We start from the raw sequence: 20,090 nt of genomic DNA, 5'->3' as shown, positions 1-20,090 counted from the left end.
ATAGGTAACAGGGTTGGTGTGTTATAATTCACCCACCCAGTGGTGATTGCAGCATGTACATCTTGGTGGGGAAAACTCCCCCAAAATGTTTTAGATTAATGCCAGCAAAGCCACTACACAACACAACACTAAACAATACATTAATTGCACTATAACTTTAACAAACGGTGCCCACAAACTGTTAGGGTCGACATAAAGCTGTCCCAAAAGCAGAGCTTTCTTTTCAGCACCATGGAGATAATCATTTTTTAAAACCATAGCTGATATGGCTGACTTGCTTAAACAAACGTGGATTCTGCTGATAATTGAGATGTACAAACTATGGCATAAGGGGACAACGAGTGGACTACAGGATATCTGTAATTTAGATTAAGACAATGAGAGACCTAGGATGGACGTCGTCAATATAACCATTTGTTCAGCACTTTTGAAATGTACAGCGACAGAATTTTGAACATGGGCCATTCTTACAGTATTCTCCCTGTACACCAAGTCATAACTGCATATAAGCAGACAATGAAAGCTCGTACAATATTCAATGATTACATTTCTCTTAAACAGGCTATAGTCTACATGTGCATCATCAAGTCAGAGCAGTAGGCTAAGTTATGAGAGGGGAAAGGGACAAAATTATTAGGGTGAGGCACATGGGCTACTAACAGCTTACTACACAACATACACTTAGTATTACTTTCTTAGATACAGTATACATATTTCCCTGTAACGATATTCGTCTTCCTCTGACGAGGAGTATGAAGGATCGGACCAATATGCAGCGTGATACGTGTCCATGTTGATCATTTATTAACATTGAACACAAAAAACAAAATAACAAGGACAACGAACGAAAACAAAACAGATCTGTCTGGTGAAGACACAGAGACAGAAAACAATCACCCACCTCTAAAATGGGGAAAACAGTATGATTCTCAATCAGAGACAACGAACGACATCTGTCTCTGATTGAGAACCATACCAGGCCAAACACATAAATACTACATAGAAAAAATAACATAGACTCCCCACCCCAACTCACGCCCTGACCAAACTAACAATATGACATAATAAAGGAACTAAGGTCAGAACATGACACTCCCTGGCATATTACATCATTTATAGAGAAGCTTCCAACCACTCAGGAATCATGCTGAATAGCAGGCTAGTGATTGCTTTGTTAAGCTTTAGCTTAGCTTGCAGTTAGCCACTGATTCCTTCCAAACCACTCATTGTTGAATTTGCGATTTTCAACTTTTTGTGTTTATTTGGAAAGGTTGATGACCACTGATACTTTTTATCTATAATTTATCTTCATATGACAAGGATTGAAAAGGATTTGCCAGTAGATTGTTGACTGGATGCATGATGATGACTGCTAGCTTGGTAGCTATGATTTTGAAAATATGATGTTGAACCAATCACGGCGCAACCAGAGAACATTGTGCAGCTTTATTAACTCAATGATTTTTTAAAAAGTAGACATTGCCAAAATAACAAGCAAAGCAGGCAACATATAAATATATATATTGTTGTTAAACACGTGGGGCTCAAAACGGGTGTGGCTCCGCCCCACCTGCCCTAAATGACGGCTCGCCACTGACAATACTATAATCAAAGATGATTCTATGATGAATACATTATTATTAAAAGATGAGCTCAACGTTTTTATTGGTCAATCAATATTGAATGATTTAATCATACAGTGTTTTACAGTGGTGAAGTTAGCTTTATATTAAAGATTCAGACTTTGCTCTTCAAACCTCTTCAACGGAACATGCAAGGTTGACTAGGCTACTGGGGGCGGCAGGTATCCTAGTGGTTAGAGTGTTGGGTCAGTAACCGAAAGGTTGCTAGATAGAATCCCCGAGCTGACAAGGTAAAAATCTGTCATTCCTCCCCTGAACACGGCAGTTAACCTACTGTTCCTAGGCCGTCTTTGTAAATACGAATTTATTCTTAACTTAATTGCCTAGTCAAATAAAGGTTAAATGAAAAAAAATATATATATTAATGTAATATTCTAAATTGGCTGATGATAGTGAATAAGTTAAACCCCTTGTTTTTACCATTCGGTGTCATATTTACCTTTTTGGAGGTGAAATGTAGCTAAAAATGTGCCATCCTCTGCTCAGAGGGTCAAGGAACCGTCTTAAAACTGCATCGCATACAATTGCCTGTAAATGAAAAATATCAATACCTTCTCAACGACATGACAGAGATCTCAAACAAATTTGACACTGATAAGAGACCTCTTTTCTCGAATGCAATTAGTTACATTTTTTTTTACTTCTATAAAATCTACTAAAAGTAAAACAAGTTACTTTACATAAAAATACTTTTAAAAAATCTATATCTTCCACCCCATTAGACTTTCATGAAAACAACACACTGTTATTGGTTGAGGGACGTCATCCCTCCAATCAACAGCAATTTGTGTTTGTATTTGTTGGCTTTGGATACTTTTTTACAAACATTCTTTAAATTTGCATGAATAATACTTTAACATGTCAATAGATTCCACCCTGTAGTGTCTTAACACTTAGTACTTATTTATGTAATAAGAAAGACTCAGAATACAAGAAATTGAACTGGAGCTTCACATTTACTCAAACTAGTTAGTACCAGAATAACATAGAACAATACTGCGCATGACCAAGGGTGCTCCATCCTTAAAGGGGACATCAGTAATTAACAGAACATAACATTCCTTCTCTTAGTCCTTCTCTTAGAGTTACTTTTACCAAACCACAACTGAAACATTTCCCAGAACTTGTTGTAGTTATTTTGCATCTTTTAATTTGAACTTGAACAGTTTGTTTTTGTTTGTTTGTTTATAAGTCTAGTCTGTCTGGTGGACGGTGCCTTCGTTCTGGGTAGCGCCTCAGATTGTCTGGAGGCTCCTGAACATCCTCAGTGTGTGCTTGTTCCATTATAGCGTCTGCTATAGCAGCACCTTCATCAACACGTTCCCTTCTTTCAGCCTGGGGTCTCTCTACTGCCCCACCGTCCTCTACAGTTCCCTGTGTGTCACTCTCAGGAGCTCTCTGTGCCTGTTCTCTCTTGATTGTTGTGCTGTTTTCCCTGGAATGCATTTGGTTAATGTGACGCCGCCACATTATGTCTGGGCTCACTTGAACCTGGTAAGTTCTGGGTCCCGTTTGTGTGTGTACGGCCCCTCTTGTCCATTTCCCTCCTCTTCTGTATTCTCGCACCATCACTTCCTGTCCTGTTTGGAGATGGCGCTCCCGGCCACCGGAGAGCATCTTGGCTTGTTTGTTCAGCACTTCATTACGCCTGTTTGGCTTCATGATGTCCAGCTGTGTGCGGAGAGGCCTCCCGAACATCAGTGCGGCTGGGCTTTCATTTGTCGTGGCATGTGGGGTGTTTCGGTAGGAGGCCAGGAACTTGGCCAGTTTTGTTTGCACGAAGTCCCTTCGTCTCGTTTTGCTGCACTGAGTCCTTGCTTTAGGGTTTGCACAAAGCGTTCTGCCAGCCCATTGGTGGCAGGGTGGTACGGAGCTGAGGTTGAGTGTTTGATTCCATTTACTGACATGAATCTTGTAAACTCGTCACTTACAAAAGCTTGCGCGTTGTCACTTACCAGCTGCAGTGGCAAACCGAAGCGTGCAAACGTTGTTCTGAGACACTCTATCGTCTGAGCTGAGGTGGAGGAGTCAGTGCAAAACACCTCTGGCCATTTGGAATGGGCATCAACTATAACCAGAAACACAACAACTACCAACGTAGTCCACATGAATTCTCTGCCATGGCTCTGCGGGCCATTCCCATGGGTGGACTGGGACAGGACCAGGCATGTGAAGGGTTTCCAAACATCCACTACAGTTCTTTGCCATATTTTCTATCTGTTGGTCCAGACCTGGCCACCAGAAGTGGCTCCTTGCGAGCAGCTTCATTTTGACAATTCCAACATGACCTTCATGTAGTTGCTGCAAGACTAGATGTTGGCATTTCTGGGGTATCATGACTCTCATTCCCCACATCAAACATCCTTGGTACGTTGTAATTTCGTTTCTCCGCTGGAAATACGGAGTCAGCTCCTTTCTGCCAGTAGCTGGCCATCCTGACATGGTGTAGGTGTACACTTTTGACAAGGTCACATCTTTCCTTGTCTCCTGTTTGATAACTGTGCTTGTGACCGGTAGGGCCTCGAGCTGAGCGGTATGGAACATGTCCACTGCATCCACCCTCCTTTGTCTTTCTCTTGTACACGGCAGTCTGGATAATCCATCTGCATTTGTGTGGAGGGATGACGGCTTAAACTCAATGTCATACATATGACTGGCAAGGAACAGGGCATATCGCTGTAACCTGGCTGCTGTCATTGCCGGAATGCCTTTCTTTGGACTGAAAATGGAAAGCAACGGCTGGTGATCTGTAACCAGTGTGAAACGCTTGCCATATAGGTATGGGTGGAATTTCTTGCCGCCCCACACTAGTGCCAGTGCTTCTTTGTCGATTTGTGAGTAGTTTTTCTCTGCATCATTCAATGTTCGTGACGCAAATGCAACTGGCCTCTCTGACCCATCTTTCAGTGTGTGTGAAAGGACTGCCCCTAATCCATAAGGGGACGCATCACAAGCCAACTTCACTGGCATTTCAGGGTCGTAATGCATCAGGACCTGTTCAGATGTTATGAGCCGTTTTGCCTCCAGAAATGCATTTTCACACTGCTCTGTCCACCGCCATGTCCTATTCTTTTCCAGGAGCTGATTTAGAGGCTGGAGTACTGCTGAAAGGTTTGGGAGGAATCTTCTGTAGTAATTGATCAGTCCCGTGAAAGATCTTACTTCTGTGATATTTTGTGGTCGTGGTACCTGTACCACTGCCTCGATTTTGTCCTGTGTTTTGTGCAATCCATTGCAGTCAATCTCATGTCCACAGAAGACAATCTTGTCTTTGAAGAACTCACACTTCTTTAAGTTTGCCTGTAGACCATACTCTTTCAGTCTTTTCAGGACCTCTTCCAGGTTAGCCAGGTGCTCTTTGTCGGTGCGTCCTGTTATGATCATGTCATCCAGGATACACTGGGTTCCTGGGATTCCTTGCAAAATCTGGTCAATAGTTCGTTGCCAAATGGCTGGGGCTGATGCAATGCCAAAAACCAGGCGGTTATACCTGTATAGACCTTTGTGTGTGTTTATTGTCAGGTACTGTTTGGAACTCTCTTCAACCGGTAGCTGCAGGTAAGCCTGTTTCAGATCGATTTTACTGAAGTGTTTCCCACCAGCTAGTGCAGCAAAGATGTCATCCAGACGTGGTAGGGGGTATTGGTCCACATGCAACATTGAATTCACAGTTACCTTGAAGTCAACAACACATTCTAACAGACCCGTCTTTCTTCACAATAGGAACTATGGGTGTGGCCCATTCGCTTCTGTCCACTTTCGTCAGGATCCCTGTATCCTGCAAGCGATCGATTTCCGCTTCCACCTTTGGTCTCAGGGAGTATGGAACAGATCTGGCTTTGCAGAATTTGGGGGTTGCGTCATCTCTTAGTACAAGGTTGGCTGTGAAGCCTTTTACTGTTCCCATCTGATCACTGAAAACTGTGTTGTATTTCTTCCACAAGTGCTCCAGTGTTTGGTCTGTACCTTTCTCTCTGGACTGGAACGTGTGGAGCATTTTCAAGTCACACCAGTTCAGCTTTATTTTTGAAAGCCATTCCCTGCCAAATAATGGGGGGCCAGTTCCAGGCACCACATACAGCTGTAACTGCTGTGTTTGCCCCTCCCCCCCATAATGCACTCTGACCTGCAACGCCCCCATTGGGCTCAATCTCTCTCCTGAGTATGTCTTCAGCAACACATTTGTGTTCTTCAGCTTGATAGCCTTAAAGTGCTCATTGTAGACAGTAGTGGAAATTATAGACACTGCAGATCCTGTGTCCAGCTCCATTTTGAGGGGTTTGCCTTCGATATCTGGTGTCACCCATATTATGCTACTGCTGGGAGAAGTCACTGTGTTTAACTCCATTGTACCAATTAATCGTTCATCTGAATCACTGCCACTGTTCTCTGCTAGTGCATTCACCAACCCTTTAATTTTCTCAGTTTTACTGTTGTGACTGAATTTAGCTTTGCATGCTCTTTGAATGTGCCCCCTTCTACTGCATTTGTGACAAATTTCGTCTTTGAAACGGCAGTCCTCTGCTCTGTGACCATCTCTGTCACACCTGTTGCATTTGTCGGCCACACGGGGGCGCTGTCGACTGCGTGAATTTGTGACAGGTCAGTACTTCTTTTACTTTGCAACTCAAATGCATCTTTAGTCGCGATTTCCATAGCCACAGCAATTTCAACAGCCTTTGCAAACGTGAGCTCTGATTCTGTGAGCAAATGTTTCTGAATGTGTTCATGTTTCAGTCCACACACAAATCTATCCCTTAATGTGTCATTTAGGTTCTCTCCCAACAGGCAATTTTTTCAGACAGTTTCTTCAACACTGCTACATATGTACTAACACCCTCCCCCTCATTCTGATCTCTCTTGTGGAAACGAAAACGTTCCGCGATGAGGAGTGGTTTAGGTGATAGGTGATTTTGCAATATCTCCACAATCTCTGTGAATGTTTTATTTGAGGGCTTCAGAGGGGCAGTCAGATCTCTTAGCAAACTGTATGTTTTTGGCCAATTAAACTCAACAACGCTGGTACTCTTTTGTTATCAGCTATTATTGTCGTTTGCAATGAAGTACTGTTCCAGTCGTTCAATGTAAGTTGCCCAGTTTTCTTGCGTGTCATCAAACACATCTATTTTCCCGATGCTAGCCATTCTCTTCCCACAGCTGAGGTGGGAGACTCTGTCCATAGGACAACAATCAGTCGTATATTGCACAAATCTGGCCTTTATGGAAGAGTGGCAAGAAAGCCATTTCTTAAAGATATCCATAAAAAGTGTCGTTTAAAGTTTGCCACAAGCCACCTGGGAGACACACCAAACATGTGGAAGAAGGTGCTCTGGTCAGATGAAACCAAAATTGAACTTTTTGGCAACAATGCAAAACATTATGTTTGGCGTAAAAGCAACACAGCTGAACACACCATCCCCACTGTCAAACATGGTGGTGGCAGCATCATGGTTTGGGCCTGCTTTTCTTCAGCAGGGACAGGGAAGATGGTTAAAATTGATGGGAAGATGGATGGAGCCAAATACAGGACCATTCTGGAAGAAAACCTGATGGAGTCTGCAAAAGACATGAGACTGGGATGGAGATTTGTCTTCCAACAAGACAATGATCCAAAACATAAAGCAACATCTACAATGGAATGGTTCAAAAATAAACATATCCAGGTGTTAGAATGGCCAAGTCAAAGTCCAGACCTGAATCCAATCGAGAATCTGTGGAAAGAACTGAAAACTGCTGTTCACAAATGCTCTCCATCCAACCTCACTGAGCTCGAGCTGTTTTGCAAGGAGGAATGGGAAAAAATTTCAGTCTCTCGATGTGCAAAACTGATAGAGACATACCCCAAGCGACTTACAGCTGTAATCGCAGCAAAAGGTGGCGCTACAAAGTATTAACTTAAGGGGGCTGAATAATTTTGCAAGCCCAATTTTTCAGTTTTTGATTTGTTAAAAAAGTTTGAAATATCCAATAAATGTCGTTCCACTTCATGATTGTGTCCCACTTGTTGTTGATTCTTCACAAAAAAATACAGTTTTCTATCTTTATGTTTGAAGCCTGAAATGTGGCAAAAGGTCGCAAAGTTCAAGGGGGCCGAATACTTTCGCAAGGCACTGTAGTTCTGATATTGGACCTCTTTAGACTTTTTCTGGTGATGTTTTCTAAGATCCCTTTTCCATCTGTTTACCCAGAAATCAAAGCCTTCACTGGTTGAAAAATGTATCTATAATTACATTTACCAAAAATATACACTCTTAGATTTCATTTCACACCCAATTACACATGCTCCCATGCTCCTATGGTGCTCAAATCAAAATCTAATTTTATTGGTCACAACACATGGTTAGTAGATGTTATTGCGAGTCTAGCGAAATGCTTGTGCTTCTAGTTCCGACAGTGCAGTATTATCTAACAAGTAATATCTAACAATTTCACAACAAATACCTAATAGACAATCCTTTCACATGGAAATGCCCTACTGTAACTCTAGAGATACTATCCAGCCCCAACTAGTAATAAAGTGGTCGGGCTGGTTGCTACTGGCCTCTCCAGCTTCAGGCTGAATCCCACCCATGATGAGAGGAGGTTTTACTGGACACACAGGGAGAAACTACAGTCTGAATCACACCCATGATGAGAGGAGGTTTACTGGACACATAGGGAGAAACTACAGTCTGAATCACACCCATGATGAGAGGAGGTTTACTGGACACACAGGGAGAAACTACAGTCTGAATCACACCCATGATGAGAGGAGGTTTACTGGACATACAGGGAGAAACTACAGGCTGAATCACACCCATGATGAGAGGAGGTTTACTGGACACATAGGGAGAAACTACAGTCTGATGACTGATGAGACTAACTTGAATACTTAAGGGTTTGGTTATTGTTAGTGTTTAGGTTAGAGTCCGTTTTAAGTTTTGGCCAGACAGGCTGTCAATGGGATGTTGGTCAGAAAAGTCAATTTCGTCTTTCCCTTCTCAAACCTGTCCTCCCCCTAACCAGCTCATATCATGAATTCCACAACCAGCACACCTGATTCACTAATCAGAGGTTTGGATGATTAGTTGACCAGTGGTACAAAGTGGACTGGATCTAGGTGAACTATGTGGAGAGTCTTCCAGGGACAGTACAGTACAGACTGAGAAGCTAACAACAGTGTAGTTTACTCAACTCATTCAAACTATCATGACTATTGTTTAGAGAGAAGATCTGCACAAGGACATAACGTTTAAGATATAGCAAGAGAGGACAATATGGTGCAAGGTAGCCAAAGTGGAATCAAAAGTCATAGGCCTAATCATCAATCAAATATGAAATATAAAACCAAAATATAATCTACATATAAAGACAACATGTCATCTACATGTGTTATAGAATAGCTCCCTTCTCACATCCCAGGTCATGTTTAGACTGGAACGTGACAACTCAACGGGCTATGCGCATCTCCCCAATAGCCTACAGACAACTTTCCTGAGTGCAATGTCATTAATGTGACCGATATGTACAGTATAATAAGCATAGTGAAGAAGGAAAAGATCCCACCTCTGACGCACAGCAGAGACATCACTGCTGAGATTTCCCCTGGAGCAAGAGTCCCTCAAGAATTTAAAAACAGGCATTGCGTTACAATGAATGTCCTCCCCAAACGCTTGTTGCATCGTGAACTATCCTCCCAGTCCCTTGGGAGTTCATCGGATGGATGATGCGCCGCTGCCATTTACTTGGATGAGAAGTTGGACGAACGCTCCTCCAGCTCACGATACGAAATGGTGGAGAACTACAGTGTGGTGATGTGTCGTTCACGAACGAACGGCTGTTTTTGAACGGATCTTTTTGTTGAACCTCGGGAACCGAATTGCATCGGTGAAAGAGCCATTCATCTGGCTCTATGATTTGCAAACTGCTACTACTGCTTGTTGAGATCAGAACAACGTTTTTCTGTAGATAAATTACAACATCATTATCTAAAGGGGGTGAATACTCACTGCAGAAACAATAAATAGTGGGGAGAGAGTTGTGGTTGTATGTTTGTTTGTACAGTTATGGCTGTAATGTTATTATTTTGTGTTCTCACTAAACACCCACATTTGTATTTGTGGGAAATGTTTGTAGGCTATGGTTGCTGTTTGTATTTCATTGAACTTTAGGCCCATACAAAGACAAATCACACAACATAGAATTCAAAATAACCTTAGGCAAAAATACACGAAATAAAAGTCAAGTGAAAATAGTTATAAATGACTTTATCAATTATGAGTAGCTAAACATTATCGACCTTTGGACACTGGTGCGCAGGAGAACCCCTAGCTGTCAATCAAGCAGGCGCGGTGAACGGATTATGACGCTCAAGCGTTCCAAATGACGCAACAATACAGCTCCAGACCAGAGAAAGTTAATGCCGAGGATATTATTCGGTTCAACACTAAAACGGAGGTTTGACACGTGTGATTTGAGGTGAGTCAAATATTTACAAAAGTTTACAATACATTAACTATCCGCTTCGTTATTTCTGTTGCTATCAATCACTCCATCTGTATCTACTCTTCTGTCTGTCGGACTATCTGAATTGTCTGTGTACTGTCTAGCCAGCATATGCCAGAAAGGTTGATCAATAATCAGTTTGGTCTTTTAAATTAAACTGAATACGTTTTGATGGACAGGAGGCGACCTGATCCTAGATCAGCACTCTTTGTGAACACAATCCAGGTGTACTGTGATTATGAAGTTGTGATGAGGTATTATTATATTAGTTGTGCTGATGCATGATGGGTTGTAGGCTAGAGCTTGAGGACTCAACTCTGAAGACTGTTTCTGAATTCACTGACCTGGTGAGTAAATGTTGTGTACAATGGCACCATCTAGTGACAGAAACATAGAAACACACATTGTTGCTGAACGAAGGCATCTCTTTATTTTCCAGAAATAAAACTTGTAGACCTTTCCTGCAGTCTCTGAGGAGATGGACACCTCTTCTTCTTCTGGACGATCTCCGTCTCCTACTGGGACTGTCTTCTTACCCCCTCCTATCATGTGGAACAGTCTGTAAGTCATTCATCACATAACCTAGCTCTGGTCCAGGGCATTATGTACGGCTTGCTGAAGGAAGGCTCAGTGTCTGCAAGCTGTACGTAACGCCCTGGACCAGAGTGACACATTACCCACCTCTGGCCATCATGGACAGTCAACTCATCACATTCACGTACTGTAAGCCACAGTTGTGTGATTTGTGTTATTAAAGACAGTTAAATTGAGCAGAAGTTAAATTATTATTTTAATATTGTAGTAAATTGTCTGAGTTCACTTCCTAAATAATGTGTTGACATTCCTTTGCTCCCAGCTACAAGCAGGCAGAGATGGAGGTTTACTTCCCGAGAGAAGAGAAGAAGACCTGTACAGAGAAGGAAGCCCACATGCTTGAGTTGATGGGGAAGGATCAAACGATCCGAAATCAGAAGAAGGAGATGGGCAGACTTCAAGTGTGCCTCTGGGAGGAGGAAAAGAAGAAGAGGAATGGTGGAACGGAGAAGGACAAGATCATTGAACAATTACAGTCTGAGACAGACCACCTCAGAGCCCTTTTAAAAGATGAAAGGAGGAGAAGAAGAGTAGAAAGGGGTATACTGAAAGAGTGGAAGGCTGAGATCCTGAGACTGAGGGAGGCAGAGAGCCAGAGGGAGGCAGAGAGCCAGAGGGAGTCAGAGAGCCAGAGGGAGTCAGAGAGCCAGAGAGATGCAGAAAGACAGAGAGAAGCAGAGAGACAGAGAGAAGCAGAGAGACAGAGAGAAGCAAAGAGACAGAGAGAAGCAGAGAGACAGAGGGAGGCAGAGAGAGAGAGGGAAGCAGAGAGACAGAGGGAGGCAGAGAGACAGAGAGAAGCAGAGAGACAGAGGGAAGCAGAGAGAGCCACAGAAGCAATGGAGCACCAGAGAAAACTGCAGGAGATCCACAGACTCAACCAACTGCTGGATCTACTGATGGTGGACCTACAACTGGCCCACGTAAGACATGTCATTGTTATTATTAAAAGGCAGTGTATATTTACCCAGCTGAAAATGAATAGTGGCAGACAGCGGTACGCTAACCCAATGTTAACTTTCATTCCTTTCCTTAACCCTTACCTTAACCTCACTGAAACTATACCTAACCTTTACCTTAACCCAACCCTGGGTCCTGAACCTAACCATCATTTATCTCAACCCCTATGCCTTTCTTCTGCCGGTTGAATATCCACTTCCTTATTAACGTCATTCCTGTTGTTGTTGTTGACTGTATCTGTGCAGGTTGTAAATAGCTGCATTAGTGAAACATCATCTGTAGGAGTAATTTCTACAAGCATAAACATCAGAGGCAACATTGTTGTAACATCACACAAATTGTAACAGGAATTTCTCAAACCCCTAACTGAATGGGCAAGAAGGTTGTGTGTTTGTATTTGAACACATTTTGGACATAATTGATTCCATAAAATGTCTCATAATTTTTTCAAGCCATGTCAATACATTAATTGACAATGAATTGTCCAGATGAATTGATCAACATGACCCTGCTATTGATGTTGTCCAGTGTTTGATTCAATTACCTAGCTCTAGGTTATATTTCTGTGTATCGTTCTCTGCAAATCCTTTGAAAGTATGTCTTGGTAATAGATTATCACTAATTTTACCTTTTAAAATGAAGCAAGAGATTGAGAGATTGAGGCTATGGCAGAAAGTCATGGAGGATCAGCGACCAAGACTGGCCTGGAACAACAAACCTATTGAGACAGGAAGCGAGAGGGAAAGAGAGAGGGAACAAGAGAGAGAAAGGGAGATGGAAAGTGAGAGAAAAGCAGAATTGGAAAGTCAAGAAATGAAGAAGAAAGTGGAACAGGCAGAAGAAACGATAAAAGCGTTAGAACGAGAGATTGAGAGATTGAAAGAGATTGAGAAGGAAATCATATTTGAAAGAGAAAGAGACATGCGTATTGCAGAGAATGAGAAAGTCAAACTGGTCAACGAAAAGGTAAAAGAGTTAGAGAGAGAGGTTGAGAGACTGAAAGAAGATATGACAACAAAAGAGATTCAATACAAAATCAAATTTGAAAGAGCGAAAGAAGCGTTTAGAAGACAGAATGAGAGAGTGAAACAGGTTAACCAAAATGTACTAGTGTTAGACAGAGAGGTTGTGAGAATGAAAGAAGAGATTAGATTGAAAGACGAGACTGAACCAGAGAGACCATTTGATAGAGACAGAGAGAGAGAAAATGATTGGAGACGAAGTGAAGAGGAGATGAAAAATAGAGTGGAGAGAGAGATGGAGATGGAGACAGCCCTCATCAATGACAAAAAGACGTCTGAATTGGAGGAAGTCTTCAAGAAAATCAAGGAACAGCAGATAGAATTAGAAAATATGGAAACAGACAAATATAAATGGAAACAGAACCAAATGGACATGGAGGAGAAGATGGAGGGTGAGCACAACAAACAGAAAGAGGTAGAAAGAAAGAGAATGGAGAAAATACCAAAACAGAGACAAGAAGAAGATGAGAAGAAGGAGCTAGAGAAAGAAGAAGAAGAGGAGAGACGCAAACAGAAGCACATAGAGATGGAAGATGAAGAAAGAGAGAGGGAGAAAGAGAGACAGAGACAGATAAAAAGGAAGAGAATGGAGAAGAGACAGAAAATTATGGAAAGAGAAGAAGAGAGACAGAGAGAGATTGAAAGAGAGATTGAAGAAGAAAGATGTAAACAGAAGCAAATAGAGATGGAAGAGGAAGAACGAGAAAGGGAGAAAGAGAGACAGAGAGAGATCAAAAGAAGGAGAATGGAGAAGAGACAGAAAATTATGGAAAGAGAAGAAGAGAGACAGAGAGAGATTGAAAGAGAGATTGAAGAAGAAAGATGTAAACAGAAGCAAATAGAGATGGAAGAGGAAGAAAGAGAGAGGGAGAAAGAGAGACAGAGAGAGATCAAAAGAAAGATAATGGAAAAGAGACAAAAACATATCGAAAGAGAAGAAGAGAGACAGAAAGAGATTGAAAGAGAGAATGAAGAAGAAAGATGTAAACAGAAGAAAATAGAGATGGAAGAGAAAGAAAGAGAAGAGAGACAGAGAGAGATTGAAAGAGAGTATGAAGAAGAAAGATGTAAACAGAAGCAAATAGAGATGGAAGAGGAAGAAAGAGAAGAAGAGAGACAGAGAGCGATCGAAGAGAAAGAGAGACAGAGAGAGATGGGAGAGAAAGAAAGACGACAACAACAAGAGGAGAGAAAGATAATGTTTGAGAGAGATCAAGAAGAAGAAAATATATGGAAACAGAAGCAAATTGACATGGAGAAGGAGGGAAGAGAGAGGGAGAACAAGAGACAGAGAGAGATAGAAGAGATACACAGACGACAACAACAAGAGGAGAGACAGAAACAAATGGAGAAGGAGAAAGAAAGGGAGAAAGACAATGACAATCAGAGAGAGATGGAATTAAAAGATCAGCAACAGAAAGAGATGGAGAAAGAAAAGATGATTATGAGAGAAAGGGAGGAAGCAGGAAGAAGAAAGGAAGGGCAGAAAAATATTTTGAGGGAAATTGAGGGACAGAATGAACTGGAGATAGAACAGGAGAGAGAGATGGAAGAAAAGCAGGAAGTGATTAAGGAAGCAGAGGAAGAGTACAGGGAAAGAGAAGAGAGAGGAAAGGAAGTAAGCATGAAGAAACATGTAGTAGTTAATGTTAAAGCAAAAGCACGGGAAGTCTTCAATAGGCGTAAAGAGAGGAGGTTAGAAGTGTTGAAGGGGGAACGAGAACACATAGAAAGAGGACAACAAATCAGGAGGGAGAAGGAGGAAAGACGGCTGGAGATGGAAAGAAAACAGGAGAGGGCAAGACAACAAGAGGAGCAGGATAAAAAACGAGAGATTGAAATTGCTACACAGAAAGAAATGTTGAGACTAAGAGAGGAGGAGAGGCAGAGAGAGGAAGAGAGAGAGGAGCAGAGAAAGAGAGCCATTGAAGGCCATTTAGCTTTAATCAGAGAGAGAGAGAAGATTTTAGAGGTAAAGAAAAAAGAGGAGATGGGGGGGTCAGACTGCCAGCAGCTAGACGCTCCAGAAGAGGTTGAAACATCAGAGCCAATCTCCAAGAACAAGAAAAAGCCAAGCATCTGGAAGAAAATAAGGATTGGGTAAAGAATGTTTAAACATCTATTCATGTTTTACACTGTTAATATACATGTCATCACTTTAAAAAGTGACATTATCCAACTGTGAGGGTTTAGTGTACATGCATCACACATGTAAATATATAGATACTTACCTGTCTCTGTGATGTCTTACAGCCTTCCTGACGTGCTGTCTGCCTAGAGCTGGAACTCGATGAAGCCACAGTTCCACTGAGGTTACGTTGGTAATTAAAAGTGTCGCCCAATAATTCCTCCTCCTCTTTAAGTCATCGAGCCACATTTCTTCCTCAAAACATTATAGTCTCCTCAAGCCAGCAAGTATCCTCTTTATCAGGCAACAAACCATCGAAGGTCAGTGACCCTCCTCCCAAGAACAGAGACTCTCATCTGTATCCTAGTTAAATTCATCTCTGCTTACCACCTCTACAGTCCTAGAAAATATCCCAAAAATGGAAATGGTTTCAACAGAAGTCCTCCCCTCAGACCAGTGGCTCCACAGACCAGAGTTTCTCATCTTTATTCAAGTTGAATGCAACTCTCATCATTTCCACCACCTCTCCTGTTAAGGGGAGGTGCTGAAAAGGAGGTCTGGGAGGAGGTCTGCAGGTAGCCTGGACCGGACCGGTAGCAGCTAAGTTGCTGGCTCCATCCCCGGGCAGAGCTGCTCAAGTCAGGCCAGTGATGTTTGATGATGTCATTTTTGTTTGCAAAGTTTTATTCTTTAATTAAAGCATTTAGTAAAAAAGCAATATTGTTGTTACGGTGTGGATTGTTTTGTTATTTATTAGAATTGAAACATCCAGTAGTCATGGTAGATGTTAGACTTTCAATGAGACACCTAACATTCCATCAGTTTGATACAATGTGTGACATGTTATATTAGAGAGGAGTCCTCTATACACATCTATTTTAGACCATAGGAGAAATATCAGATTGAAATAGCTTCTCTAAGAGTCTGAGGAGAGAGCAACAGTAGACGCATCGTTAGCTCTCCCACCTCCAGTTCAGTACTCGGGTCATTCCACCAATTGAGTACCTTTTGGGGAGTGTAACTTTATATTTCACCTAATTCTAACATTCTGTCATAAAAAGCACATGTTCAACTTAATATAAAACATGTTTTCCATCTCAAAGTAACAAATACATACTATAGTAAGTGCCTATTAAGTGCCAAATAAAGTGACAGGGTTGACTGTAACAGAGTTGACTATTTCATCTAGAATCAACCATAGATCCCCATGTGACAGGGGGAATGGAATGCAAGCTTACCAAACACATGTAAATAGTTTAAACATGTCTAGACTGTCTATCTATAGGTAACAGGGTTGGTGTGTTATAATTCACCCACCCAGTGGTGATTGCAGCATGTACATCTTGGTGGGGAAAACTCCCCCAAAATGTTTTAGATGAATGCCAGCAAAGCCACTACACAACACAACACTAAACAATACATTAATTGCACTATAACTTTAACAAACGGTGCCCACAAACTGTTAGGGTCGACATGAAGCTGTCCCAATAGCAGAGCTTTCTTTTCAGCACCATGGAGAGAATCCTTTTTAAAAAACATAGCTGATATGGCTGACTTGCTTAAACAAATATGGTTTCTACTGACAATTGAGATGTACAAACTATGGCACAAGGGGACAACGAGTGGACTACAGGATATCTGTAATTTAGATTAAGACAATGAGAGAGCTAGGATGAACGTCGTCAATATAACTATTTGTTCAGCACTTTTGAAATGTACAGCGACAGAATTTTGAACATGGGCCATTCTTACAGTATTCTCCCTGTACACCAAGTCATAACTGCATATAAGCAGACAATGAAAGCTCTTACAATATTTGATGATTACATTTCTCTAAAACAGGCTATAGTCTACATGTGCACCACCAAGTCAGAGCAGTAGGCTAAGTTATGAGAGGGGAAAGGGACAACATTATTAGGGTGAGGCACATGGGCTACTAACAGCTTACTACACAAAATACACTTAGTATTACTTTCTTAGATACAGTATACATATCTCCCTGGCATATTACATCATTTATAGAGCAGCATTCAATACATTTTTGGACACCTTGTTGTGCTGTGCTCACTTGAACAGGAAGGTGTAGTGGCGGTTTGGCATCAAAGTCTGTCATTCTCTGGATTTATGCTGCTTTCAAGACAACTGGATAAGGCAGTTAACCTACTGTTCCTAGGTAGTTGTTGTAAATAAGAATTTGTTCTTAACTGACTGAACTAGTTAAATAAATTAAAAAACATATATAAATCTAATATTCTAAATCAGCTGATGATAGTGAATAAGTTAAACCCCTTGTTTTTACCATTCGGTGTCATAATCACTTTTTGGAGGTGAAATGTAGCTAAAAATGTGCCATCCTCTGCTCAGAGGGTTAAGGAACCGTCTTAAAACTGCATCGCATACAATTGCCTGTAAATGAAAAATATCAATACCTTCTCAACGACATGACATAGAGATCTCAAACAAATTTGACACTGTTAAGAGACCTCTTTTCTCAAATGCAATTAGTTACATTTTCTTTTACTTCTCTAAAATCTACAAAATGTAAAATAAATCACTTTACATAAAAGTTCTTCAAAAAAACATCAATATCTTCCCCTCCATATAACTTTCATGAATACAATCAACTGTGATTGGTTCAGGGACCTCATCCCTCCAATCAATATCAATTGCTTTTGTATTTCTTGACTTTGGTGATATTCTACCAACTTAAATTGACTTTACATTAAAGATACTTTCTTAAAACGCCAATAGCTTCCACCCCATATTACTTTAATGAATACAAACAACTGTCATTGGTTCAGGAACCTCATCCCACTATAAAACTTACTTTCAATTTTTATTAAATTAATTTGAATTGACTTTACCTGAAAAATGCTTCCCTAAAACTTCAGTATCTTCCACCCCATATTACTTTTATGAATACAACAAACTGATATTGGTTCACAGACCTCTTCCCTCCAATCCACGGTAATTACGTTTGGACATGTCAAATTGAAAACATTATTGGTGTTGTTGAATTAGGTTTTCATAATAGCAAGCTAGGACTGATGGTTTGGTTATCTAAACTAGCAAGTATGTCTGTTTGTTACCAAGGCAACTACTGTTGCTATCTAGTAAACTTGCTAGCTACTTCAATGGATGTTGAACACATTTCTACCGGCAAATGTGTTAAATTATATCCATGGTATAAAAGGGATAATCAACTCAGGGCTTTTTGGTTCTCTGGAAAATAATGCAAGTCCATGGAAGGTCAGTTCCACAGTGTTCATTATTTACCATAGAACTCATAGTCCCTCGTTGATTATCCCTTACATCACTTTATGAGCTGGATTTGCCTTTCTTTGCAACAGTGGAAGCTGCTGAGGAGACGACGGCTCATAGTCAATGGAGTGGGTTCAACCACATTAAAGATGTGGTTTCCATGTGTTTGATACCACTCAATTGACTTCATTCCAGACATTATTATGAGCTGTCTTCCCCTCAGCAGCCTCCACTGCTTTGCAATTAGTGTGTTTGTTTTCAGTTGTTAGCATTTAGCTAACAGCGTCTATGGGAATTTGCTATCAGTTTGTGCTAATTTGTTAGCATTCTGGAAATAGAGGGCAATAGGTTTTTCTTGTGTTTTTAGCACCCCCTCATGTGCTATGCCGGTAATACTGTAAATCCCGGTATGAGAGAAGGATGGTATGACAATATGAAAATCTGGATACCGCCCAAGCCTAATCACCACAACTACCACACCTAACTACCACAACTACCACACCTACCTACCATAACTACCAGGCCTACGTACCAAATCTACCAAACCTACCTACCACAACACCTACCTACCACAAATACCACCCCTATGTATCACAACTACCACACTTACCTACCAAAACTACCACACGTACGTACCACAACTACTACACCAACCTATCACAACTACCACACCCACCATCACCACACCTACCGCAACTACCATCACCACAACTACAAAACCTACCATCACCAAACCTACCTAACACAACTTCCACACCTACGTACCATAACATCCATACCTATCTACCACAACTACCACACCAACCTACCACAACTACCACATCGACCTACCACAACTATCACACCTACCATCAACACATCTACAATCAACAAATACCACAACTATCACATCTACTTTCACCAAACATACCACAGCTACCATCACCACACCTACCATCACCAAACCTACCTACCACATCTACCACAACTACCTACCACAACCACCACACCTATCATCACCACACCTACCACCACAAGTAACATACCTACCATCACCTCATCTCTCACACCTACCATCACCAAACCTACCACACCTACCATCATCACACCTACCATACCTACCTTCACCAAACCAACCATCACCACAGCTACCTCACCTACCATTACCACACCCTCCAAACCCACCTACCTACCTACCTACCACATCTACTACACCTACTTACCACAACTATCACACTTACCTAACACAGCTGTTACACCCAATAGTTTTCCGGAGCCGACAGAGATGGCCGCCTCGCTTCGCGTTCCTAGGAAACTATGCAGTTTTTTTTTTTTTTTACGTGTTATTTCTTACATTAGTACCCCAGGTCATCTTAGGTTTCATTACATACAGTCGAGAAGAACTACTGAACATAAGAGCAGCGTCAACTAACCATCAGTACGACCAAGAATATGACTTTCGCGAAGCGGATCCTGTGTTCTGCCTTTCACCCAGGACAACGGAATGGATCCCAGCCGGCGACCCAAAAAAAACAACTTCGTAAAAGAGGGAAACGAGGCGGTCTTCTGGTCAGACTCCGGAGACGGGCACATCGTGCACCACTCCCTAGCATTCTTCTCGCCAATGTCCAGTCTCTTGACAACAAGGTTGATGAAATCCGAGCAACGGTAGCATTCCAGAGGGACATCAGAGACTGTAACGTTCTTCGCTTCACGGAAACATGGCTCACTGGAGAGACGCTATCGGAGTCGGTGCAGCCAGCTGGTTTCTCCACGCATCGCGCCGACAGAAACAAACATCTTTCTGGTAAGAAGAGGGGCGGGGGCGTATGCTTCATGGTTAACGTGACGTGGTGTGGCCACAACAACATACAGGAACTCAAGTCCTTCTGTTCACCTGATTTAGAATTCCTCACAATCAAATGTCGACCGCATTATCTACCAAGGGAATTCTCTTCGATTATAATCACAGTATATATTCCCCCTCAAGCAGACACATCGATGGCTTTGAACAAACTT

General features: G+C 41.6%; 1 protein-coding gene across 1 annotated transcript; it reads left to right on the top strand.

Annotated features, from left to right (window-relative positions):
- Positions 1–10,605: 10,605 nt before the first annotated feature.
- LOC149982720 (uncharacterized) lies at positions 10,606–11,869 on the top strand. Its single transcript, XM_090236895.1, has 2 exons — positions 10,606–10,688; positions 10,984–11,869. The coding sequence occupies exons 1-2, from the start codon at positions 10,606–10,608 to the stop codon at positions 11,867–11,869; spliced, it is 969 nt and encodes a 322-aa protein (XP_090093021.1).
- Positions 11,870–20,090: the final 8,221 nt, after the last annotated feature.

The sequence above is a fragment of the Oncorhynchus mykiss genome, chromosome 6, assembly GCF_057628025.1.
Source record: "Oncorhynchus mykiss isolate SJ-2025 chromosome 6, ASM5762802v1, whole genome shotgun sequence".
Classification (NCBI taxonomy): Eukaryota; Metazoa; Chordata; class Actinopteri; order Salmoniformes; family Salmonidae; genus Oncorhynchus; species Oncorhynchus mykiss.
This window is presented reverse-complemented; position numbering and strand designations above follow the sequence as displayed.

Bases quoted from the DNA above. Each gene is read 5' to 3' on its own strand.
- LOC149982720 (XM_090236895.1), top strand. From the start codon at position 10,606: ATGGACACCTCTTCTTCTTCTGGACGATCTCCGTCTCCTACTGGGACT. The intron at 10,689-10,983 runs GTAAGTCATTCA...CTTTGCTCCCAG, and splicing joins CCTATCATGTGGAACAGTCT to CTACAAGCAGGCAGAGATGG.